This window comes from Pongo abelii, chromosome 4 (genome assembly GCF_028885655.2).
Source record: "Pongo abelii isolate AG06213 chromosome 4, NHGRI_mPonAbe1-v2.0_pri, whole genome shotgun sequence".
Lineage (NCBI taxonomy): Eukaryota > Metazoa > Chordata > Mammalia > Primates > Hominidae > Pongo > Pongo abelii.
Genome location: NC_071989.2, coordinates 39,560,972 through 39,586,133, shown reverse-complemented (window position 1 = coordinate 39,586,133; position 25,162 = coordinate 39,560,972). Strand labels below are relative to the sequence as shown.

Below are 25,162 nucleotides of genomic sequence, written 5' to 3'. Positions count from 1 at the left end.
CACAAGTACAATCCTCCCTTTCTACCCATCAGGGATTGGTTCCAGGACCTCCCACATGTACAAAACTTTCAGGATGCTCAAGTCCCTGATATAAAATGACATAGTATTTGCATATACCTATGTACATCCTCCTGTACTCTTTAAATCATCTCTGGGTTATTTATAACACCTGATACAGTGTAAATGCGATATAAATTGTTACTATACTATAAGAGAAAAAAAGTTTGTACATGCTTATCATGTACTTTTTTTCCAAATGTTTTCAATCCATGATTGGTTGAATCCACAGGCACAGAGCCCACAGATATGGAGGGCTGATTGTGTATTCTTCCTCAGCCTAGTTTTTGAAATTGGTCATTTTATGTTCTACTCCTTAATTTGAACACAATTCGCATGGAAGCAGACAGTGTATATGAACTGTCTTAATATTCCCCCCTGCCAATTGCAAACGCTGTATGTACAACACATAGATATAGTAGTCACCTAAGAGCTAATCATCAATATAAACAAAGGTTGATTTTGTTCACTGAAAATAAAGAGGTACAATGTCTCTGTTAAAGTAGCTACACCAGATATGTAGTTCACTATCATATAAAGAAAATGTAGCTGAGGTCTTGTTTAAGAAACAACCCAGGTCATTTGCTTCCAGTATTTTATGTCTTAGTGGTGGAGAGCTTGTGTCAAAACCTTAGTGATACAAAAATAAGTGTTTATTTCTCACAAGACTGGGCTTCACTGGGGTGGTTCTGCCTTTCACTGGGATCACTGGGATAGCCAGGCTGAAGGGGCAGCAGCTACCCATTAGAAGCCCTTTTCAAGGCAATGGCACAAATACACGAAAGCAAAAGCAATGAATGAGGCCTCTTCATGCCCATGCTTTGAACTGGCCCACTGTCACTCTCAACTACATGCCATTGGCTTAAAGTAAGTCACATGTCCAAGCACAAAGCCACTAGGGAGGGAAGTATACTTTGCCCATGATGAGGTCATAGCAAGGGTGTACATGCAGAGATGGGTAAAGAATTGGGACCAAAATTTTAATTTATCCTGTGGAATAAGGTGTTTAAAAAAGTAAATCAAATATAGAATGTTTTTTTCTTTTTTCTCATATTCAAATTAATGGGTCTAATTTTTGACCCTATATTAGAACTTTAAGGCCATATTTTTCATGAAAGGTATTTTGGTGGGACAGGCAGTGGGAGGTGGTCAATTTTATCTATATGTCAGCCTTGAGAAAGATATTCATGCGTCAGTTTCTTAACTTGCCTTCCATTAAAGTTGAACCACTTTAGATTCACTTTGGAACTTTGTAGATTCAAAGTTTATGTAAAATGTGCTATTTATATAAAGATGTTGTTTTTAACTAACCCACTACGAGTAGGAAACCCTTTCAATTATTTCTCTTGCATAAGCCATGGGTTTATGGTAAACTACCCACTCTTTGACAAATTGGTCTTAAAACCAACATCCAGATTTGTAATCCAGTTCATTGGAGTTAGGAGTGTGGCCTAGAGCAATGAAGAGTTTGTGTTTTTGTGCCAAGGTAAGTTATAGATTTGATCCTCAAACCTATTGGCCTCACTGGCTTAGGGCCATTTATTCCAGATACAGCCTAGACAGCAATGACTGTGTTCCTCCAATGAACAGAGGTGTATTTCACAAGGAAATAACTGCTTCTTGTTCATATATTGTTTCTAAACCTACAAGTAAAGTTTAACTTTTTTAAAAGCTAAATAAGAATTATATTTATGAATGAAAGCTTGCCAAATAAAAATATTTTGCTATGGGAAAAAATAGAACTTTTGAGAATGCCTTGCCAGGATGCTAAAATTTTTGTGTTCATCTTGGAAAGTGTAATGGGAATAATATAAGCCTGGAGGGAATGAGGTTCTTGACAAGCAATGAGACAGCTGGAGGAAAAGGCTTAAGTTTAAAGAGAATGGGGTGAGAGAGAGAAAGCCCCAATGTTGATTCATAGATGAAAAATTACATGCATATGTTATATTGGCCCCCTGAGATGCTCTGTTCTCAAATAATTTAAATAGTTGGTATTACAGCATCAGTTATTGGTTCACTAAGGGAGGTTAGGTAAGAGTTACAGCAGTGAAGTTAAAACTCCAGGAACCAGATGGTCCCATGTGCCTTACTTATTGCATTTCTTTCATTGCACTCTAAACAGTGCCTTAGTTGCCTAAAAGAGTTCATAAGGCTCTCCTAAGGTATGCTTTCTGCCAGAGACACTGAGCCAAGGTGAACAGGCTCTTGCTTCTGTTCCTGATTATAGCACACACATATTGGGTAACAGTGACATGCACTGAAGCTGTCTCACTTTTTCCAGCTACGGAGGGCTGCCTTGCATTATGTTGTGGTATTTCCACTTCTGATACTACTCTGTTCATTCTCAGGATCAACATTTTAGGGATGGATCCCCTAAGCACACCTTTTGACAATGAGTTCTACAATGGACTCTGTAACCGGGATCGGGATGGAAACACTTTGACATACTACCGAAGACCCTGGAACGTGGCTTCTTTGGTCTACGAAGTAAGTCTCCTCAGAGGAAAACACATTGTTCAACTTTTGCCTGAAAAATTGCTTCAATAAGTTTAGTACCAAACAATGTGAAAAACTCAGTAGAATAATAATTTCACATGAACACAAGACTTAAAGAAGAGGCGATGTAGTTTGGATCTCTTTAGAAACATATAATTGTGTCTTCTCAATCCTCAGTAACATGCACCTAGTGATAAAGATGTGGCAAATACCTAGACTCCATAAAAAGAATTATCTAAAGATCTAAGATAACTAAAAATTAAATCAGTGCTGATCTAAGTAGTGATAACACTGCTTACGTGCTACTTGAGTTTTGCTGTTATTGTTTGCTAGCCTCCTGATGAAAACTCATCTTTGCGTTGGTTTTCCTTCAGAATCCCCTTATGAAGAGCCTGCTTGACTAATGGGAGTGGCTATTTTCACTCACCTTAAACTCCTCTACCTCTTGAAAATGATTTATAAAAATGAGTTTTACTCTACACAACACTATTCCAAACTTAGCTATCTTTCTTAAAGTCACCTAATTCTCTAGAACAATGACAGACTGTAGCCCTCCACCATTAAAAGGATTAATATTTATCACCTTTAGAGATTCTTTCTTTGTTCCAAGCAAAATATAATGAAGAATAATAAAAAGCTTGCTCTGACCCAGGAGCTACAAGAGTCTGTTTCTTAAAATGGTCCCATTGGTAAAGAAGACCCATAAGGTCTGCTTTATTCAGTTATTACAAGGCTCTTATTGTTATCGGTCCCACCAGTTTGAAAAATGTGTATGCTTTTAAATAAACATTACTTTCTGAAAATATCATAAATCAGTCCCTACATATTGCAGCCAGAAGCAATCATGTTTTCTCATGAATGCTAAAGACTGTCATATCTTGACCATTTGACTGGCATGTTTTTTTTCACATGTGGTCGTGTTTCTTATACCTATAAGTCAGAATATAAGTCAGTTGCCAACAAATCTGAGGAAATCTTTTGGGCTATTGGTTTTCCCCCATAATGCCAGGTTAAATTTCTTTAAGCACAGATTTTTTGTGATGGAAAGATAACAATCGTTTTAAAAAAGTGTTACATACATTCTCCTTTCTTAAATAGAAAATACCAAACGTGGTCACCTTGGTCATTGCTGATGGGAGAAGGATTATTGTTGTGTTGATTTACTTTGTTTGGAGTTTAGTCTGCATTTTACAGTTTTCCTGTCTTCACCACTGTGATCAGCTCTTAGCTTCTCAAGAGGGGTAATAACTTGTATGACATAGAATAGTGAAGGCTAGGGGCTTCCCAGGACTGATCTTGAAGCCACATTTGGAAAGGAAGCACTGCTTTCCCTTATCCATAACCCTGGAAACAGATGTGTTTCAGCATTTCAGAATGTTTGGGATTTTAGAAAGGTGATGTGGTGTGATATAAATCACAATGGAGCTTGGAGCAGCATCGCATAATCTAACACATCAATATTTCTGTAGCAAAACTAATCTATGTTCACATATGGTGGGAAAAATGAAGACTATAGATACCTTTTACTAGTTCAGGTGAGATTAATACCCCCAAAAGAGTTTGACATCAAGCTTATTGGAAAGAAGATAGGAATTGTGGACTTGAATATTTATTTGTTGCCAACTGGGGCAGTGGAAGTTGAATAGGGGTTGGCTAAGGCCTCCAAATCATTCCCTTGCTGCTGCCACTGCTGATAATCCCCTTATTCAAATCTGTTATGGTCTTGGAAAATAAGTAGCCAAACTCATTATTATTATACATAAAAGAACACAAACTTATATTAGGGGAAATATCTACTTTAACTCCTTAGAGAGGATTTTTTTCTTTAATTCCTGCTACTTAATGAAATATGTCATTTACTTTCTCATGTGTATCAGTAGTACCTGAAAGCAAATTATACATATTATACCTCTTTATAGCTTATTACCAATACCAACTCCATATAATACTCACCAGTTTTTGTTGGATGAAATAATTTTTTAACTCTTGCCTTAGTTACTTATTGGCAATAATTTATTGGCTTTCATTTTTGACAGAATTATACTGCTCCATCATAACATGGGAATGCACCTAAATAATGACATCTTATTCTCGTCCACTCATACTCTCTCATTTAGGGTCTTTTGTCTCTAATGTGCTGTGGTTCTAGAGCCACTCTGCTTAGGCTGAAATCCCACCTCTGCCCCTTAGTGCTATAAAATCTCAGGCAAATTACTTATCATCATTGTGCCTTGGTTTCTTTATCTATAAAATAGAAATAATAATGCCTACCTCATGGAGATAAATGGGTCTAAATATGTGAAACACTCAGAAAGTCACTGGCATATAGCAAGCCCTCAATAAATATTAGCTATTATTCATTTTAGAGTATAATTAGTAAAAGACTTAGCCAAAGCTAGGTACATAATTAGTGGTCACATAGTAGGTCAAGATTTACTGACCACTTTATAAATTAGCAGTAATGACCAAGAACAACTGTAGGCAGTAAAAAGGGGAGGGGGGAGTGATGATTGCCTTTATAACTTAGGTCCTTTTCTACTTACTTTTCTTTGGTTGTTTCTTCACTTTTGTTGTTGAATAACAATTTGTAAGCCTAAATCAGGTTTCAGGTGTTCATTATAATTCTTCTTAAATCTGAGTCTCCATGAAAATGTAAGATTTGGGAGATGAACAAAAATTTGCAAAATGCACGCAGATTATAAGCATACTTTTCACCCCAATCCTTCCAAAATCCTGGGTGACTTCAATATCATGTGGACTGCCAAGTATTTCTTGTTGCCTCATAACTTCCTATACCATTTCACTGTAGCCACTCTCATTTCTAGCCACCTAACCCTTGGCTTTGTCTTTACCCGAACTTTGCTGTCTCTGAAATCTGAAAATCCAACTTTTAACCCTCTCATCTTATCACAGTTGTCTAACCTCTCAGCTCTCAGCCTCATTTATGCCCACAAACCTCTTCTTGGCCTCATCTAGACCTTCAGTCTTTTTGGAATCTTTTTTTCTCCTGGTGTATCTTGCTCTTCCTACTTTAAATTATTTTGTTCATCCAAGCTGGATCCATTTTGACTACATTTGCCAATATCAGCAATGTCCTTGCTTTCCATTCCTCCTACAATCCAGAAAAACTCTGATTTGGCATGAACCTTATTGTTTTCTGCCCTACTTGTAAATTTACACTGCTGAACACTAAAGAGAATATTATGCTCACACAAAAACGGCTAGCATTATAATTTCAACTGAGTCCTCCACATTGTTCAGTAGGTCCGTAACACCTTCTGAGGCTTTCCTCATTCTCGTTTTTCACAGGAGCAGGCTCAATCTTTCAGCAACACCCTCAAGCCTCTTACTCTTACTCACCATTTTGATCCTGGGTTCAGCAGATGACATTAGCCACAACTTGACAGAGAATACCCAAGTCATAGGCAGGAGCTTTCCCAGTTGTTTCTTCGAAGTTATTCTATGCACTTACTTTGCTACTCAGTCCCTCTTTACATCCTCCTATTCTCTCAGTAGGAAGTTATTCTTTTTCCTCCCTAGCCTGGATCCCACTCCAAGTACCTTGCTAGACATTCTGCTAAGCCTCCACTCAACCTTTCCTTCTTTTTCCTTCCACTCTGGCCTTCATATATAAGTATTTTTCAAGGGTCTCATCTATAAAGAAACAAATGAAGAAACCTCTCTCATCTCTATATACCCATGTTGTCTACACTTGCTATCTCAACATATGTCATTGCATTTATTCCCCACTCTCGTTATCTTGTGTCTATGCATTTTTCAACCCTCTTCAAGCCTATCTCAAGCTTATTTTGAGCTCCCTTTTGGAGAATCCTTAAATAGTATTGAACTCTTTCCAGAGTTCCTACCTTGCTTCACTGATTTCTCTCTATATATTCTTCTTGAGTGATTTCCTTTTCCTTTTCTCCTATGGCTTCAATTTTCACTCTATTCTGATTGCATACAAATCCTATATTTCCAGACCACATCTCTGTCTGAACTAGATGCTTGTATATCCAGTTGTCTGCCATTGTCACAGAGTCAACATACCTACAGCTGATAACCAATCTTACTCCCAATTTCCTGCTTCTTGCTCTTGAATTCTCTGTCTTGGTAAGTGGAAATAGTATCAACCTAGTCATCAAACTCAAAACCTGAAATCCCTCCTTAAGACATTCTTTACAGACTCATTTCCCTCAAAACCCACAATATCCAATCAATCTTCAAGTTCTATTATTATAATCTCTTTTAAATCTGTTTCTTATTCCCCATTCCCACTGCCACTCTCTTAATCTCCCATCACTTCTCATGTAGGAATGACTCAAAATCGTGTTCTTAGTTTATAGCCTCTAGCTTTTCTCAACTTCAATTCATTCCCTACATTTCAGTGTAAAAATAATAAATCTGATCATTTTCCTTGCAGCTTAAATTTGGTGAGTGTCTATCTATAGCCTGCAGTGTAGTAGTCAGTCTCCTTGGCAAGGAGTACAAAGTCATTCCTGATCTGATTTTTGATTGCCACTCCACCCTCAGCTTCCTCCATCTTCTAAAATGCTTCTCCTACAAATAAATGCAATATGCTTTGATTTTTTCTCTATTTTGGTATATATTTTGCTGTATAATACGTGCTTTTTGGTTGCTATCTCAGTCTTTTATTTACCACAGAATCCTGAAAAATTAATATTGTATACTATGCTAAATAAATGCCTATTGAATGAATAAAAAATTCATGCCAGCATATTAACACTCTAAGTTAATATTTCTAATGAAGGCAAAGAACAAATATTTAATTGGAATTGCCATTAAAGTTGACAGCAAAATTGCAAGCAGAGCCTTAATACACATTCCAACTATTCTTTCTACTGACAACTTAAGCCCATTTAGAAAATCTAGCAGCAGATAAAGCTTATTACATACCTGGTCATTTGTCCTATGTTGATGTTTCTCAAGTGGAAAATATGTAGTCTTTCCCTATAGAAACTGCTATCTTGAAGGGGACTCTGTTCTACAAATAAACTCATACATTCAAGGTTGAAGTCATAGGCAGGGGTCAAATCATGAAGGCACTCATGTACCATAATAAATACACTGAGCATAGTCCTGAGCATGATGAGGGAGCCACTCCGGAGAGCAAGACACTGAGAGTTTCATTTTAGAACTTTGTGCTTTGTGGAAATAAATTTTAAGGGAACAAGACAAGAGGTAATGAGAACAGAAGGAGGCTATTTTATGGTCCAAGAAGCAGATGACAAAAGGCTAATGTGGGTCTGTAATAGTAGAAATGAAGAAGAAGAGATAAAATCCAACATTTTAAGAATTAAGAAATTATTAATAAATTGGAGACAGTACAGCCTATGATCAATCACAAGGTTCTGAATTAAGATTCTCTGGGTTTAAATTTTGGTAAGTTCCTCCACTTTCCATCTATGTGAATTTAGGCAACTTAGTTATATTTCCTGGATCTCAATTTCCATGAGAAAATGGCATGATAATAGTATACACTTCACAGGGTTTCAGAAAGATCAAATGTGTTAATAACTGTAAAGTGATTCGAATAGTGCCTATCACAAACTAAACTTTCTATAGATGGAACCTATAAAAATGGAAAGCAAAAAAACAAAACAAAAAAACCCCACACACACAACCAGTGAATTATAGGCCATCAAAAGAGATGTGGGAAGTTGGATGTGCAGGAAATCTACCAAAGAAGGAGTGGGTTCTAAGAAGATAATGATTCAAATGCTGGTAATTTTGAGTTTGAGGGTCTATATGAAATTAGATGGAGTTATCCTACAAGGAGATTATTTGAATCAAAATGGAGAGAATGATCTAAATTATAAAAAGAGATCTAGGTGTTAATTAACATACACATGATCATTGCATCCTTTTTTTTTGAGATGGAGTCTCACTCTGTTGCCCAGGCTGGAGTGCAGTGGCGCAATCTTGGCTCACTGCAATCGCTGCCTCCAGGGTTTAAACAACTCTCCTGGCTCAGCCTCCTGAAGTAGCTGGGATTAGAGGCGTGCGCCACCGTGCCCAGCTAATTTTTGTATTTTAGTAGAGACAGGGTTTCACCATGTTGGTCAGGCTGGTCTCTAACTCCTGACATCATGATCCGCCTGCCTCGGCCTCCCAAAGTGCTAGGATTACAGGCATGAGCAACCACGCCTGGCGATCATTGCATTCTTGAGAGTGCCTGAGATTACCCAAGAAGTGTACAATGAGGGAGAAGAGAAGAACATAGAGACTGAAGTCCTAGAGCACACAAACGTTTAAGATTTAGGCAGAGAAAAAATATTCTATAGACAATAGAGATGGATTGTACTTGTTATCCTTTACTGTCAAATTACCCCAAAACTTAATGGCTAAAGAGTTAAGAATGTGACAGTAGCTTGGCTAGATGGTTCTGGCAGAGGGGTGCCTCAAGAGGTTACAATGAATCTGTTCTTCATAGGTTTCTTCTCTCAATTAGTGAGAGATGGCTTTGATAATAATAACTAATATGTGGTTTATGGTTTTATTATCCATTTGTACAAATAAAATTTTAATGACATCTTCAACAGTTTTCTCTACGTGCTCTCTATTTACAACTGCTCTCCAAACCTCCACAACTTGAACTCTGAAATATTTCTTGATTGTGTCTATCTCTTTGATTTTTAGTGCCATAAGTAATGTTTATTTCTTTTCAAGGAGCATTATATGAACAAGTTCTTAAACAGGATAACTTCAACTGACCCTTATAATATGTCTTGCTTCCTAGAACATGCAAGCCCCTTGATTTTCTCTCTCTGAATCTAGCTTCTCCAACATCTGTTTATTCAGTACTCATAAAGAAACTTGCTTCCATCTTTGTGTTTTTCTGCTTTCTGTAATCTTGCCCCTTGGTCTCTCGTCCAAGACTTTTGCTTTTCTCTCTATGATGCTTACAAGTATTGGTCCATTTCTGAATGCTTAACATTGAGCCTAGACTTCTTTTTGCATGGATGGATTTTTGCATTTCCCAATTCAGCTTTCGTTCCTATGCTTTCTGGGATGACTCCATCCTCAGAGTTTCAGGCTGTACTCGCCACTACCATCCTGGCATAGTGAGAAAAGCTACTTTTTCTTGAGCCATTCAACAACATCCTAACTGATACCCTGACCAACAATCTGTTATATCTGAAAGTGGCCCTCTGCACTGCTGAGTTGATATTTGCCTTATGCCATTTCCTTTCTAGTCATTTCACACACAGGTGCAGGTGCCTACAAATTACACCCCCTCTATCAGAAAGCATGGTGCCACCAGTATTGTTCTTTTTCCTCAAGATTGCTTTGGCCATTCGAGATTTTCTGTGGTTCTATACAAACTTTAGGATTGTTCTTTTTATTTCTGTGGAAAATGACATAAAATTATGATAGGGATTGCATTGAGTCTGCAGATCACATTGGGCAGTATTACTATTTTAACAATATTAATTCTTCCAATCCATGAATATTGGATATCTTTCCATTGATTTGTATATTTTCCATTTCTTTCATCAATGTTTTATGAATTTCATCATACAGCTCTTTCACCTCCTTGGTTAAATTTATTCCTAAGTGTTTTATTCTTTTTAATTCTGTAGTAAATGGTATTTTTAAAAGTTTCTTTTTTAGATAGTTTGTAGCTAGTGAGTAGAAATGCAACAGCCTTTTGCATGTTGATTTTGTATCCTGCAACTTTACTGAATTTGTTAGTTCTAACATTTTTTGTCTTGTTTTGTTTTTTGGGTGGAGTCTTTAGGGTTTTTTACATAAAAGAGTATCATCTGCAGACAATTTTACTTCTTCCTTTCTGAGTTAAATGCCTTTTATCTCTTTCTTTTGCCTAATTGCTCTAAGACTTCTAGTACTATTTTGAACAGAAATAGAGTGGGCATCCTTGTCTTGTTCCTGACGTCTGATAAAAAGTTTCAGTTTTAACCACTGAGTATAGTGGTCAATGTGGGCTTGTTGTGTATGGCCTTTATTATGTCGAGATACATTCCTTCTATACCTAATTTGTTGAGAGTTTTTCTAATCTTTAAATTGTGTTGAATTTTATTGACTGCTTTTTCTACATCTATTGGGATGATCATATAATTTTTATCCTTCATTCCATTAATGTGGTGTATCACAATTATTGATTTGCATATGTTAAACTATCTTTGCATCCTAGATATAAATCTCACTTGATCATTGTGTATGATCATTTTAATATATTTCTGAATTCAGTTTGTTTATATTTTATTGAAGATATATATACATATATGTTCATCAGAGATATTGGCTTGTAATTTTCTTTTCTTGTAGTGTTCTTGTCTGGCTTGGATATCAGGGTAATGCTGGTCTTATAAAATGAATTTGGAAATATTCCCTCTTCTTCAATTCTTTGGAATATTTTAAGAAAGTCTAGGATTAGTTCTTCTCTAAATATCTGGTAGACTTCATTAGTGATGCCTTCAGATTCTGGGCTTTTTTTTCATGAGAGACTTTTTGTAGTACTGATTCAATCTTTTTAATCATTAATGGTCTGCATTTTCTATTTCTTCATAATTCAGTCGATAGATTGTACGTTTCTAGGAATGTATCCATCTCTTCTAGGTTATTCAATTTCTTTGTGCATAATTTTTCATAGTAATATCTTATGTTTATTTATATTTCTGTGGTATCAGTTGTACAGCTGTCCCTCAGTATCTATGAGGAATTGGTCCCAGGACCACTCACAAATACCTAAATTCTTAGATGCTCATATGACATGGTGTGGTATTTGCATATACCCTATGCTCAGCCTCCAGTATAATTTAAATCATCTCCAGATTACTTAGAATACCTAAGTAATGTAAGTGCTATTTAAATAGTTGTTATACTGTCATGTTTAGAAGATAATGACAAGGGAAATAGTTTGTACATGTTCAGTACAGATGCAACCATTGTAGGCCCAACTACATTTTTGATCCAATGATGGTTGAATCCATGGATGCAAAACCTGCAAATATGAAGAGCCAACAGTAATGTCTCCTTTTTCATTTCTGATTTTATTTGAGTCTTCTCATTTCTTCCTGAGTTAGCCTAGCTAAAGTTTTGTTCATTCTGTTTCTTTTTTAAAAAACAAACTCTTGGTTTTGTTGGCCTTTTCTGTTGTTTTTCTACTACCTATTTTATTTATTTCTGCTCTGATCTTTATTATTCTCTTACTTCAATTGACTTTAGTTTAGTAAGCTTAGTTTGCCCTTCTTTTTCTAGTTCCTTAATATGTAACAATAGATTGTTTATTTGAGAAATTCTTTTTTGATGTAAGCATTTATTACTATAAACTTTTCTGTTAGAACTGCTTCTGCTGCATCCCATAAATTTTGGGATGTTGTGTTTTCATTTTTATTTATTTTAAGATATTTTTAAACTTTTAATCTCTTCATTGACTTATTTATTGTTCAGGAACATGTTAATTTTTCCATATTTGTGAATTTCCCAAAATTTCTCCTGTTATTGATTTCTAGCTTCATACCATTGTGATCAAAAGAGATCCTTAATATTATTTTAATATTCTCAAAATGTTTAAGACTTTTTTTATGGCCTAATATATGATCTGTCCACGAGAATGTTCCATGTGTGCTTGATAAAAACATGTATTATGTTACTTTGGATGGAATGTTCTGTGTATATTTGTTAGGTCCATTTGGACTAAAGAGTAGTTCAGTTCCAATGTTTCCTTAACAATTTTCTCTCCAGATGACCTGTGTATTGTTGAATGTGGAGTATTGAGAAGTCCCCTACTATTTTATTGCAGTTTGTCTCTCCTTTCAGATCTATTAACATTTACTTTATACATTTAGGTGCTCTGATGTTGGGTGTCTAGAAATTTAAATATTCTCTGGCAAAATTGACCCCTTCATTATTATATAGTGATTTTCTTTGTCTCTTCTTACAGTTTTTGACAAGTCAAAATTTTATCTGGTATGTTTAGCTATCCCTGCTCTATTTTGGCACTTAAAGGTGAAGTGAGTCTCTTAGGCAGCATATATAATAGTTGGGACCTGCTTTTTAATCCATTTAGCTACTCTGCATCTCTTGATTGAGTACATTTAAGATAATTATCAGTAGGTAAGGACTTACCACTGCCATTTTTTTCATTGTTTTCTGGTTGTTTTGTATGTTCTTTCTGGTTGTTTCTTCCTCTCTTGCTATCTTCCTTTGTGATTAGATAATTTTCTGTACTGATATGCTTTAATTCTTTGCTTTTATGTTTTCTGTGTCTGTTATAGGTGTTTGCTTTGTGGTTTTCATGAGTTACCATGCAGCTTACATAAAATATCTATAGTTATAATAGGCTATTTTAAACTGTTAGCAACATAAATTCAATCACATTTTTAAAACTTCTACACTTTTCCTCCCCACATTTTGTTTTTGATGTCACAATTAACATCTTTTTATATTGTATATTCCTTAACTATTATAGCTATTATTATTTCTAATAGTGTTGTCTTTTAATTTTCATACTACAGATATACTTGATTTGTACATCATCATTATGGTGTTAGAGTATTCTGAATTTGACTATGTACTTAATTTTACCAGTGAATTTTATAATTTCATAAATTTTTTATGTTATGAATTATCATTCTTTTCTTTCAACTTGAAGAACTCCCTTTAGCATTTCTTATAGGAAGGTCTAGAGGTAATGAACTTCCACAGCTTTTGTTTCTCTGGGAAATTTTTTATTCCTTCATCATTTATGAAGGTCAGAATTGCCAAGTATACTATTCTTGATTGGCAGTTTATTTTTCTTTCAGTACTCTTGACTATATCATCTCACTCTCTCCTGGATTCAAGGCTTTTGCTGAAAAATCTGCTAGTAATCTTATGTGAGCTCCCTCATACGTGACGAGTTGTTCTTCTCTTGTTTTCAAAATTCTCCTTATTGTATGACTTTTGAGTTTGATTATAATATGTCTAAGTGAAGATCTCTTCATATATAGTCTATTTGGGGTTCTTTGGGATTCATGGACCTGGGTGCTCCTTTTTTTTTCTCCACATTGGGGAAACTTGCTGTCATTATTTCTTTAAATAAGCTTTCTACACTTTTGTGTTTCTCTCGTCCTTCTGGGGCACCATAATGCATATACTGGTTCACTTGATGGTGCCCCATAGTTCCCACAGGACTTCTTCACTATTTCTTTTTAATTTTTTGTTTTTCTGATTGGTAATTTCAAATGAACTGTCTTTGAGCTCATGATTCTTTCTTCTGTGTGATAGAATCTGCTATTGAATCTTACTACGAAATTTTTCAGCTGTGTTCTTTAACTCCCTAATTATGTTCTTTAACTCCCTAAATTTGGTTGTTTGTGTTTTTTTATGCTTTCTGTCTCTCTATTGAACTTCTAATTTTGTTCATGTATTTTTTTCCTGATTTCATCTAGTCTTCTGTCTGTATTCTCATGTAGCTCACTGAGCTTCTTTAAGCTAATTATTTTGAATTCATTATCAGGCAGTTTGTAAATTTCCACTTCTTTAGGGTCAGTTACCAGTGCTTTATTTTGTTCCTTTGGTGATGTCATGTTTCCCTGATTATGTGTGATCTTTGTGACCATGCATATCTATGCCTTTGAAGAAGTAAGCACTTATTCCATTTCTTAAAGACTGACTTCAGCAGGGATAACCCTTCATTAATCAGTTTGTCCAGAGATTCTGGGCAAGTCATCTGGCATGGTCCACAAGCAGGCTTGATGCTGGAGTCCTTGGGTAGACGTGATTGGTTCCTTGGTTCACTGGGGAAGGCCTGGAGCTTGGGTCTGCCAGAACGAGCCTGGTGCCTGTATCCATAGAGGTCAACCTAGCACTGGAGTCTACAGAAGTGGGCCTGGATCCTGGGTCCAGTGGGTCCACTGGATCTTGAGGCTGTAAGGACCATCCTGGAGCCTGAACTCATGAAGGCTGGCCTGGAGCCTGGGGCCAATAGGGCTGGCTTTGCACTGGGATGGCCCTAGAGGCTGGATCCCTGGTCTCATGCCTGATTTTTGGCTTTTCAGTGGCCATTCTGGCACTGGGTGAAACTGGAGCCTGAGTCTGTAGTGATCGGCCTTTGAGACTGAGTCCCAGGTGCTGGTCTGGTACTTGAGGTCATGGAAGCTGGCCTGAAGCTGAGGTATACGGGTGCTGAACTGGCATTGGGGTATAGCTGGAGTCTTAGTCTGCAAGTAAAATCCTGAGTCTAGGGCTACAGGGACCAGCCTCATTCTGGGCCTGTCTAAAGCCTGAGTTGAGGCTGGAACCTTTGTCTGTAAAACTGGCCTCGGGCCTGAGGCCATGGAGGCTGGCCTGGCACTGGTTAAGCCTGGACCCTGTATCTATAGGGTGCTGGGATGTAGCTAGAGTCAAACGCTAAAGTTTTATTTAATAAGTAATTATACAAGAAGTGGTTTTCATTTTATTTTGTTTTAAAAGAGGAGCCATAAAAGCTTGTAGCAAAAATATTTGTTAGTCTGTTATATCAGGAGAGGCTTTCCTAAAGAAGTGATGTTTCAGGTAAGACTTGAAATAGGAGTGGGAATTAATCAACCCGAGGCCTATGTTTTGTGTGTATGTGTGAGAGGGAGTGTGTGTGATGTCTGTGCTATGGGAGGGTTGGGGGGAAAGAGTAAGAGAACATTCTAGAAAGTAAAAGCAGCATAAAAGGGACTTATGGTAAGAACAGCATGGGATGTGGAACAGCTAAATGTCTGACACACAGTCAGGGAGAGATTGACTAGAAATAAATCTAGTTTAGACTATATTAAAGTCATTAGAAATACATTGGAAGGATCTAAGTAGGGAAGTGGCAATGGTTAGTTTGCTTTTCCCTGTTATGCTAGGCAGTTTCTTCAACATGTCTTGTTTTAAAGATAACTATATACATTTCAGTCTTTTCGTGAGACAGTAATAACTTTAGGTTTCCCATGCAGAACAACCACTCAATACTAAATCCAGTCCATGACACTGTCTGAAGATACAGGTGTCTCCTTCCCAGACAAGAGTTACACCTAATTCAGAAGATCTCTGAAAAGGGAACTGAACCACTTATATAACAAGCCTCTCACTGACAACAACCTGACAATAGCCAGGTTGGCAAAAAAAAAAAAAAGTTTTAACTGAAAGTTTAGTGTTGAAGGAACATACCTCAAAATAGTAAGAGCTATATATGAAAAACCCACAGCCAATATCATACTGAATGGGCAAAAGCTGGAAGCATTCTCCTTGAAAACCAGCACAAGACAAGGATGCTCTCTCTGATGACTCCTATTCAACATAGTATTGGAAATTCTGGCCAGTGCAATCAGGCAGGGGAAAGAAATAAAGAGTATTCAAATATGAAGAGAGAAAGTCAAATTATCTTTGTTTGCAGATGACATGATCCTATATTTAGAAAACCCCATTGTCTCAGCCCAAAGGCTTCTTAAGCTGATAAGCTACTTCAGCAAAGTCTCAGGATGCAAAATTAATGGGCAAAAATTGCTAGCATTCCTATATACCAACAACAGGCAAGCAGAGAACCAAATCATAAATTAACTCCCATTCACGATTGCTTAAAAAAAAATCCCATAAAATACCTAGGAATACAGCTAACAAAGCAAGTGAAGGACCTCTTCAAGAACTACAAACTACTGCTCAAGGAAATCAGAGAGGATATAAGCAAATGGAAAAACATTTCATGCTCACAGATAGGAAGAATCAATATTGTGAAAATGGCCATACTGCCCAAAGTAATTTATAGATTCAATGCTATTGCCATTAAACTACCACTGACACTCTTCATGGAATTAGAAAAAAAAAACTATTTTAAAATTCATGTGGAAACAAAAAAGAGCCTATATAGCCAAGACAATTCTAAGCAAAAAGAACAGAGCTAGAGGCATCACACTGCCTGACTTCGAACTATAGTACAAGGCTACAGTAATCAAAATAGCATGGTACTGGTGCGAAAACAGACACATAGACCAATGGAACACAATAGAGAACTCAGAAATAAGACTGCACACCTACAACCATCTAATCTTCAACAACTCTGACAAAAATAAGCAATGGGAAAAGGATTCCCTATTTAATAAATAGTGCTGGGAGAACTGGCTAGCCATATGCAGAAAATTGAAACTGGACCCCTTTTTTACATGTTATACAAAAATTAACTCAAGATGGACTAAAGACTTAAATGTAAAACCAAAAGCTATAGAAATCCTAGAAGAAAATCTGGGCAATACCATTCAGGACACAGGCATGGGCAAAGATTTCATAAAATGCCAAAGCAATTGCAACAAAAACAAAAATTGACAAACGGGATCCAGTTAAACTAAAGAGCTTCTGCACGGCAAAAGAAACCACCATCAGAGTGAACAGGCAACCTATATAATAGGTGAAAATTTTTGCAATCTATCCATCTGACAAAGATCCAATATCCAGAGTCTATGAGGAACTTAAACAAATTTACAGGAAAAAAACAAACAACCCCATTAAAAAGTGGGCAAAGGACATGAACAGACACTTCTCAAAAGAAGACATTCATGTGGCCAACAAATGTATGAAAAAAAGCTTAACATCACTGATCATTAGAGAAATGCAAATCAAAACCACAATGAGATACCATCTCAAACCAGTCAGAATGACAATTATTAAAAAGTCAAAAACAACAGATGTTGGCAAGGTTACAGAGAAAAAGGAACGCTTTTACACTGTTGGTGGGAGTGTAAATTGGTTCAACTATTGTGGAAGACAGTGTGCCAATTCTTCAAAGATCTAGAAGCAGAAATACCATTTGATCCAGTAATCCCAATACTGAGTATATATCCAAAAGAATAGAAATCATTCTATTATAAAGATACACGCATGCATATGTTCATTGCAGCACTATCCACAATAGCAAAGACTTGGAATCAACCCAAATGCCCATCAATGATAGAGTGGATAAAGAAAATGTGGTACATATACACCATGGAATACTATGCAGCCATAAAAAGGAACAAGATCACATCCTTTGCAGGGACTTGGATGGAGCTGGAAGCCATTATCATCAGCAAATTAACACAGGAACAGAAAACCAAACACCTCATGTTCTCACTTGTAAGTAGGAGCTGAATGATCAGAACACATGGACACGTTAGAGGAAAAACACTCACTGGGGCCTGTTGGGGGTAGGGGTGGCAGAGCATCAGGAGGAAAAGCTAATGGATACTGGACTTTATACCTAGGTGATGGGTTGATCTGTGCAGCAAACCACCATAGCACATGTTTACCTATGTAGCAAACCTGCACATCCTGCACATGTACCCCACAACTTAAAATAAGTTGAAAAAAAAGTTTGCTATACTATAAGTCCTTCGTATGCATTATCTCACTAAATTTTTATAAGAACCTTTGTGCTAGGTATGATGAATATCCCTGTTTTATAGACTAAGAATCATACTAAGCACACAGAGATTATAGCATAATCACTTCAAAGTGACAGAGTCTGTATTTGAACCCCAGGAATCTGACTCCATCACTTTTGCTCTTAACTCCTTTGTTCTACTGCCTTTCAAAGAATTGTTTGATTTCTCTTTGGTTCTGTTCTGCTTGTTTTTCCTTTTGTTTCGTATCTTGTTTTTAACAACACTTTTTTATTCTCTTTTAGACCAAAGGCGAGAAAAATTTCAGAACCGAACATTATGAAGAACAAATTCAAGCATTTAAAAGTATCATCCAAGAGAAGACATCAAATTTTAATGCAGATATATCTCTAAAATTTACACCCACTGAAGCAAATAAAGTTAAAGCTGAAAAATCTGAGGAAACAGCCTCCTCAAATTCTTTACATGGCAAGGGTAGTTTTCGGTTTTCATACTCCAAAAATGAAACTTACCAACTATTTTTGTCATATTCTTCAAAGAAGGTAAGACCAAACAGTTAATATAGGAATATAATGGAAAGGTTCCAAACTAACCAGACTCTTTATTTTAAGTATTTAGAGCAAATAGAAATCATAAAAAGGAAAAGAAACATGGATCAAATTCTCAAATATGTAGCTGGCATGTCAGAAAGAATACTAACTGGAGAAAAGTCTGATAGAATCGTTGGCAGTGGTAAATGAATCATATGTCTGGTGGTAGTGAGCAGAAAATGTGTATTAAGAATTTAGAGCATTTTTTGACTGAGATTGTGGTAATATACCATTCAATTTATATGATCATCAGAATTTTAATGAAGAATTATACTGAAGAATTCTGGTAATTCATTGCAATGCCTTACCTAGAATGATCACTGTTTATTAACTACAAACTGTGTCTCTAAAGAAATGATGCTATGAAATTATACACATGCACATAAAATTGGTCTGATTACTTTGTAATCATACGTTTAATTTGAGACTTTGAAAATGTGGTTTTTAAAATATTTAGCCAGATTTTGAAGTTTGTTCTACCACTGTTGGAATAAATATAAAATATACTCTCTGTAATCAGCATGATGCCAGTAAAATGCTCATTCTTCCTTTTCTGATACCACAGTCACTTATTTAGACAAGCTTCTCCCACATTAACAATCATAATTCACTCTTAGAACTTATATTATGCCTAACTACATAATTGTTTTGTATGGGTCTGTACATTACCTCTCTATTTACATGCATACCCACTCAAGTGTACAGGTGGAAAACTCTTTAAATCATTCAACAAATATTTAATTGTGACCTATCTGGCCTAGGTACTTAGAATATATTTGTGAACCAAGCTGATGAAAATTTGTGTCCTCATGGAGTTGAAAGCTCCACAGAAAGAGACAGCCAAAAATAATACATATAATAGCAAAAAAGAAGTAATATGGTATTTAGAAAGTATTAAGTGCTGTGGGATACAAGGAAAATTAGAGTAACATGAAGGAAAGCAGGGATGCCTGCAGGTGGCATGATTAAAAAGGAAGCTCAGGCTCAGCTTCATGGAGATGAGAGCTAACCAAAGCTTTGGAGGAGAGGAGATAGCCAAAGAGTAAGATTTCAGATTATTTATCTGATGGAAGGGACTGTTAGAGAAGTCTCTAATGTAGGAAAAACCTGGTGTGATAAAAGTTAGTCAAATTGAATCAGAAGGATAAAAAATTAGAAAAGTTACCTTGAATCAGATCATGAAGAACTTCAAAGTCCATTCAATGTGGCTTTTTTTTCTGAGTGACACGGGAGGTCACTTGAGGGTTTTAAATTTTAATTTAATTTATTTTGAGATAGATTTTTGCTCTTGTTACCCAGGCTGGAGTGCAATGGTGTGATCTTGGCCCACCAAAACCTCCGCCTCCCAGGTACAAGCAATTCTCATGTCTCAGCCTCCCAAGTAGCTGGGATTACAGGCATGCACCACCACGCCTGGCTAATTTTGTATTTTTAGTAGAAACAGGGTTTCTCCATGTTGGTCAGGCTGGTCTCGAACTGCCGACCTCAGGTGATCTGCCCGCCTCGGCCTCCCAAAGTGCTGGGATTACAGGTGTGAGCCACCGCACCCGGCCTACTTGAGGGGTTTTCATAGAAGATTGACATTCCCTATTATATTTTAAATGATTACTCAAGGTATTCTGTCAAGAAGAGATCATAGGTGCTAAGAGCCAAAGCAAGGAGTCTTGCTAAAAGTTACTGAAGGAATCCAGGTGAGACATGATGGTAGTTCAGATAGGACAATTATAGAGTCAAACATAAGTCCAAGGTTTTTGGCCTGAGCAACTAGAAAAATGGAGTTGCTGATGGAGAAAGCTTCGGATAGAGCAGATTTGGAGAGGAAAACCAGTAGTTAAATTTTAGTTAGGTTAAGTTTGAGGTGTTTATTAGACATCCAATTGACAATGCCAAGTAGGAGTTGGTGTTATGAGGCTGGAGTTTGGGGAAAAGACCTGGAATTGAGCTATACATTGACTTGTTGACTTAGTCATGGGGTCACTAACAGAGTTAGTGTACACAGAAAATAGAATACAATCAAATACCAAACTTGGGGAATTTCAATAGAAAACAAGTAAAAGAAACCAAAAAGTGCCCAAGAACTTTGCTACTTAGAGTGTGGTCTATGCAACAGCAGCATCAGCATCGCTGGGAAGCTAGAATCTTAGACTGTGCTCCAGAATTGCATTTTACCTGACTCAGTATTGCATTTTAACAAGATTCTCTAGGTGATTTGTTCACATTTTATAGTTTGAGAAGCACTGGCCTAGAAGACAAGAAAATAGTCTCTATTAAGAAGAAGAGAGTGATGAACTGTGTCAATTGTGCTAACATGTCAAAGAAGATGAGGGCTAAGAAGATGAGGGCTAAGAAGTGATCATAGGCTTTAGGATTATGAAAGTCATTGGAGACCTTGATAAGAGACATTTTGTTGGAGTAGTGAGGTCAGGAGCATGTATAATTTAGATTTAAGAAAAACTGGGAAGGGGAGAATTCGAAATATACAGTATAGAAAACTGAATAAATTTTGCTTCTAGTGAGGGCAAAGAAATGGGTAGTGGCTGGTCAGGCAAGCGAGGCCAGGGAAATTTTTTGTTGCTTTAAGATAGAAGAAACAACTGCATATTTGGATGGTAATGAGCTAAGAGCTACCTTTGAAGTAAATTGACCCAAAGAACATCACATGTCTTTCTTACCCCAAATCCCAAGATATACCTCCCAGTTTTAGCAAAACTGAAAAGAAATCCAAATATGCTTTGAATAAAGCATATTTGAGAATTCTTGTGCAAGTCAGGAGATGAAGAGCTCATATGACCTATAACATACAGGCTAAGATTTTTATTAAAGACTGGATCACCCACTGTCACCTAAAGTTAAATCGTGATGACAGCAATGTGCTTTAGAACACAGATAGTTTGGTATGATGTTCATATACCACAAGATACACCTTTAAAAAGAAATAAAATATTTTAAACTCCACACATAATCATCATATGTTAACCACAGCTGTTAGAAGACCCTCAAAAGATCCATTTGCATAATTGTGGGTGTCAATTGTAGTTTAGTTTTCATCAGGACAAGCTATGGCATTGAATCACACAGTTCACTGCCCTAGTTTTCTCCGGGAAAGGTAAGCCATCAGCCCCAGCCCTGGAAACATTTAACTGTTGAGTTGCTTAGGCTGGCTTGAGTTCAACATTTCAAAATATTGTCTGTCCTGTCTCTGTCATTAAAAATTGATTGGGTGGACTGGAAGGGACAAGGAGGCCTGAGACTTAGGTTTCTAGTATCAATGCTGTCAAGTATTATTCATATGTTTTGGGCCAAATAACTTGATATCTTTAAATTAGTTTTCTCATCTGCATAATAGCAAGATTGGGCTTTATCAATAATATCTCCATTTCCTTCCACTGTTGTTTTTAAAACTTAGTGAGGTATAATTTCATAAAATAAAATGCAAAGATTTTAAGTGTATAGTTTCATGAGTTTTGATAATTATGTACATTAGAGTAGCCACCTCCTTTAGCAAGAGAATATTTTAAATGTTTTAACATAGAAGACACAACAGCATATTTAGATGGGAATTATTTAAGATCTATGTTTAAAATACATTGAGTTAAAGAACATCACACCAAGAAAATTCCATCATGAAGAGACACTCAGGCTTCTTACCCCAAGAAAAATTCCTTATGCGCTTTTCAGTTCCCTACCACCTAAGAGGTGACCACTGACCAGATTTATCTGACCACAGCTTAGTTTTGCCTAGTCTAGAACTTCATATAAATGGAATCATATAGGATATACTCCTCTATGTCTGACTTCTTTTACTCAGTATAATATTTTTGAGATTTATTTGTGTTGTTACATGTATCAGTAGTTTTATTTTCCTTTTTATTGATGATTAGAATTCCATTGTATTAATATGCTATGGTTGTTTATTGATTCCTCTCTTGATGGACATTTGAGATGTTTTCAATTTTAAGCTATTCTGACTAATGCTGCCATGAAATTCTTATACAGATACTCTTGTGAACAAAATTTTTATTAGGTAAATATATAGGAGTGGAATTGCTGGCTGGTCATAAGCAAATGTGTATTCAACACTATGGGAAACTGCTAAACAGCTCTTCAAAGTGGCTATCTAATTTTACCAGTAATGTAGGAGAGTTTTAGTCACTGCACATTCTCATCAGTAGTTGGTGTTGATAGTATTTTACATTTAGCCATTCTGGTGGATTAGAGTGGTATCTCATGGTCACTGCTAAAACATTTAGTGCCTATGGAAGTTCTAAATTTCATAAATTTTCATTTGAAATGGTGGATAAAACACATGTTTCTCTTCTTCATCTGCTCTACAACACAGGAAAAAATGTTTCTGCATGTAAAAGGAGAAATTCATCTGGGAAGATTTGTAATGAGAAATCGCGATGTTGTGCTCACAACAACTTTCGTGGATGATATAAAAGCTTTGCCAACTACCTATGAAAAGGGAGAATATTTTGCCTTTTTGGAAACCTATGGAACTCACTACAGTAGCTCTGGGTCTCTAGGAGGACTCTATGAACTAATATATGTTTTGGATAAAACTTCCATGGACCGGAAAGGTATGCCTAGAAACAGAGCTCTGACTTCAAATACTGTTTTGACCAAACATTATTTTGTTCACAAACCTCTTTCAATGGTTAAAGTCTTAAGAATGCAAAGCCCTGTAACCTGTTCCTTTGAGAGGACTCTCTTCCTGACCTTTGGCACCTAAAACCCTGTTAAATAGCAAATTGACTTCCATCTCAAATAAGCTGACTTCGTCATATTCTACTCAGCAGTAGCACTGAGAGATGGATCAATTGTATTGCAGCTTCACATCTATTAGAAGGTGGTACTTTTAGTGAAATACTAAACAAAAGGTGAAAGAAAGTACAGACATAATTTGTATAACCTACTTCTTAATCAGTAGACTAGTTCAATTTCTATATCACAGTTATCTTCCAGAGTGTACTTCAATATTGGAGGGAAAATATTGTTCTAAATTTTCTTTTAGAGGGAAAAGAAGAAGCAGTGTTATCATATAAATCTAACATCTTAAAGCAAGGGTGGAAAATTAGTTTTACCTCATGTGATGACACTTCTCATTATATGGTGGTGGTTAAATTGGGCTCATGTTAAGTAGGTTTCTGGTCATGAGGAAATCATGGGGAAAAGGGCCATGGTTAATTATCAATGTCTGTCATAGATAGAAGATAGGCCTACTGATACATAGTTATCAGCCTGGCCTAAAGGGTTCGTCTAAGTCTTTTAAGAAAAAAGTAAATGCAAAGTGACTATATTAATAAGTTGTAATCATTCATGTTGTGAGTAATTATGGCTAGTTATAATATTCCTTAACGAGGTGATGGATGCCAGGATGCCTCCTCTCTGCCCTTGTAACTATAGGTGTGTCTCTTAGGGAGGAAAGCGTTGCTAAAAACCACTTTAATGGCTTTTACGGGGTCAGTGTCAAGGTGTCAGGTGTTAAGTGAAGGGTGGAATGTAACTATGACGTAAAAGCCTGATAGTCTCCCCAAGGTCAGTAAATACTTTATGGATAACAAAATATGACATAGCCAGAACCAGCTGGTCTTGATGCCTCAGTCTTGTTTTGGGCAGAGAGAAGCTTTCCTGGGGGGAGTGGAATGTAATGTTACTTAGCTTACACTTTCACAGGGCTACATCCACAGCATAGTGAAGTTGCTGTGAGCTCCACCTGGAAGCTATATTGATGGAGATATCACATAAGGGAAGGGTATAAGAGGACACAGGTCTTGAGTAACCTGAAAATGAGAAGAGAAAGGCTTATGAGTGGTGATCAAAACACAAAGAAATCTTCAGACTAGGAGTTGCTTTGATGAAAAACTCCACAGGATGAGATCTTTAATCCTGAATAACTCAGAAGCTACTTACCTTCCAGCCTTAATAGACAAGGATCATCAGGTCAATTCTAGCGACTTTGAAGAGGAAGTGCTCTTTCTCACTTCTCCAGTGCCAATATCTGAGGACCAAGCCATGTCCTCCGCCTCAATTTAAGATGTCTGGACATGAGTGTCCACTGCTAAGGCAGAGAATCTGAGCCCTTTTGGGTCACCCAGGTTATCTTTCACCCTCATCTTCAGAAGCAGAGTCCTCACACTTCTTAAGGATAAGGTTAGAAATCTAGAATTATGGATTTCTAGTATTGTCTTCGATTTTTATCCTCTCTCTTCCCTTCCCATGGGAAATGCCACCTGATAGTTTCTAATTTCTCACTAATTGTGGGTGCATGAGAAATATTTGATAGATGAATAAATGCCTAAATGCCCCCAGATGTCTACCCCGATACTCCTTGTAGACCCCCGTGATTAACCTCATTTCATTTTTTTCTTTCCTTTTTCATAAAGCATTTTGGCTCCCAGAACAAATAATCACAAATTTGTGTGTATGTGTGTGTGTGTGTGTTTGCGTGTATGAAATAAGAAATGATAAATAATGGCAAAAACTGACATTGTCAGTGAACTGTGGTCTGGGCTGTTTACCCTTAAAATAAAGGAATAATTATTTTTTTCTGAATTGCGAAAACAGATAATAACTGATAGACTTTGAAAATATTAGGATTTTTCTTTCTAGTAACTGTTTGGGCATCTACACACCATAATGAGTCAGCTTCCAAGACTGATATCTACC

The 25,162-nt window shown here is 36.6% G+C and overlaps 1 protein-coding gene across 1 annotated transcript in view; it reads left to right on the top strand.

The window, feature by feature from the left end:
• The window catches only part of C9 (complement C9), a 78,759-nt gene that overhangs the window by 28,699 nt on the left and 24,898 nt on the right, over positions 1-25,162 (top strand). Inside the window, exons 5-7 of the mRNA XM_002815511.4 lie at positions 2,406-2,544; positions 18,188-18,445; positions 22,833-23,073. Of these exons, the coding sequence (XP_002815557.1) occupies positions 2,406-2,544; positions 18,188-18,445; positions 22,833-23,073 (638 nt within the window). The remainder of the gene's footprint in view (positions 1-2,405; positions 2,545-18,187; positions 18,446-22,832; positions 23,074-25,162) is intronic.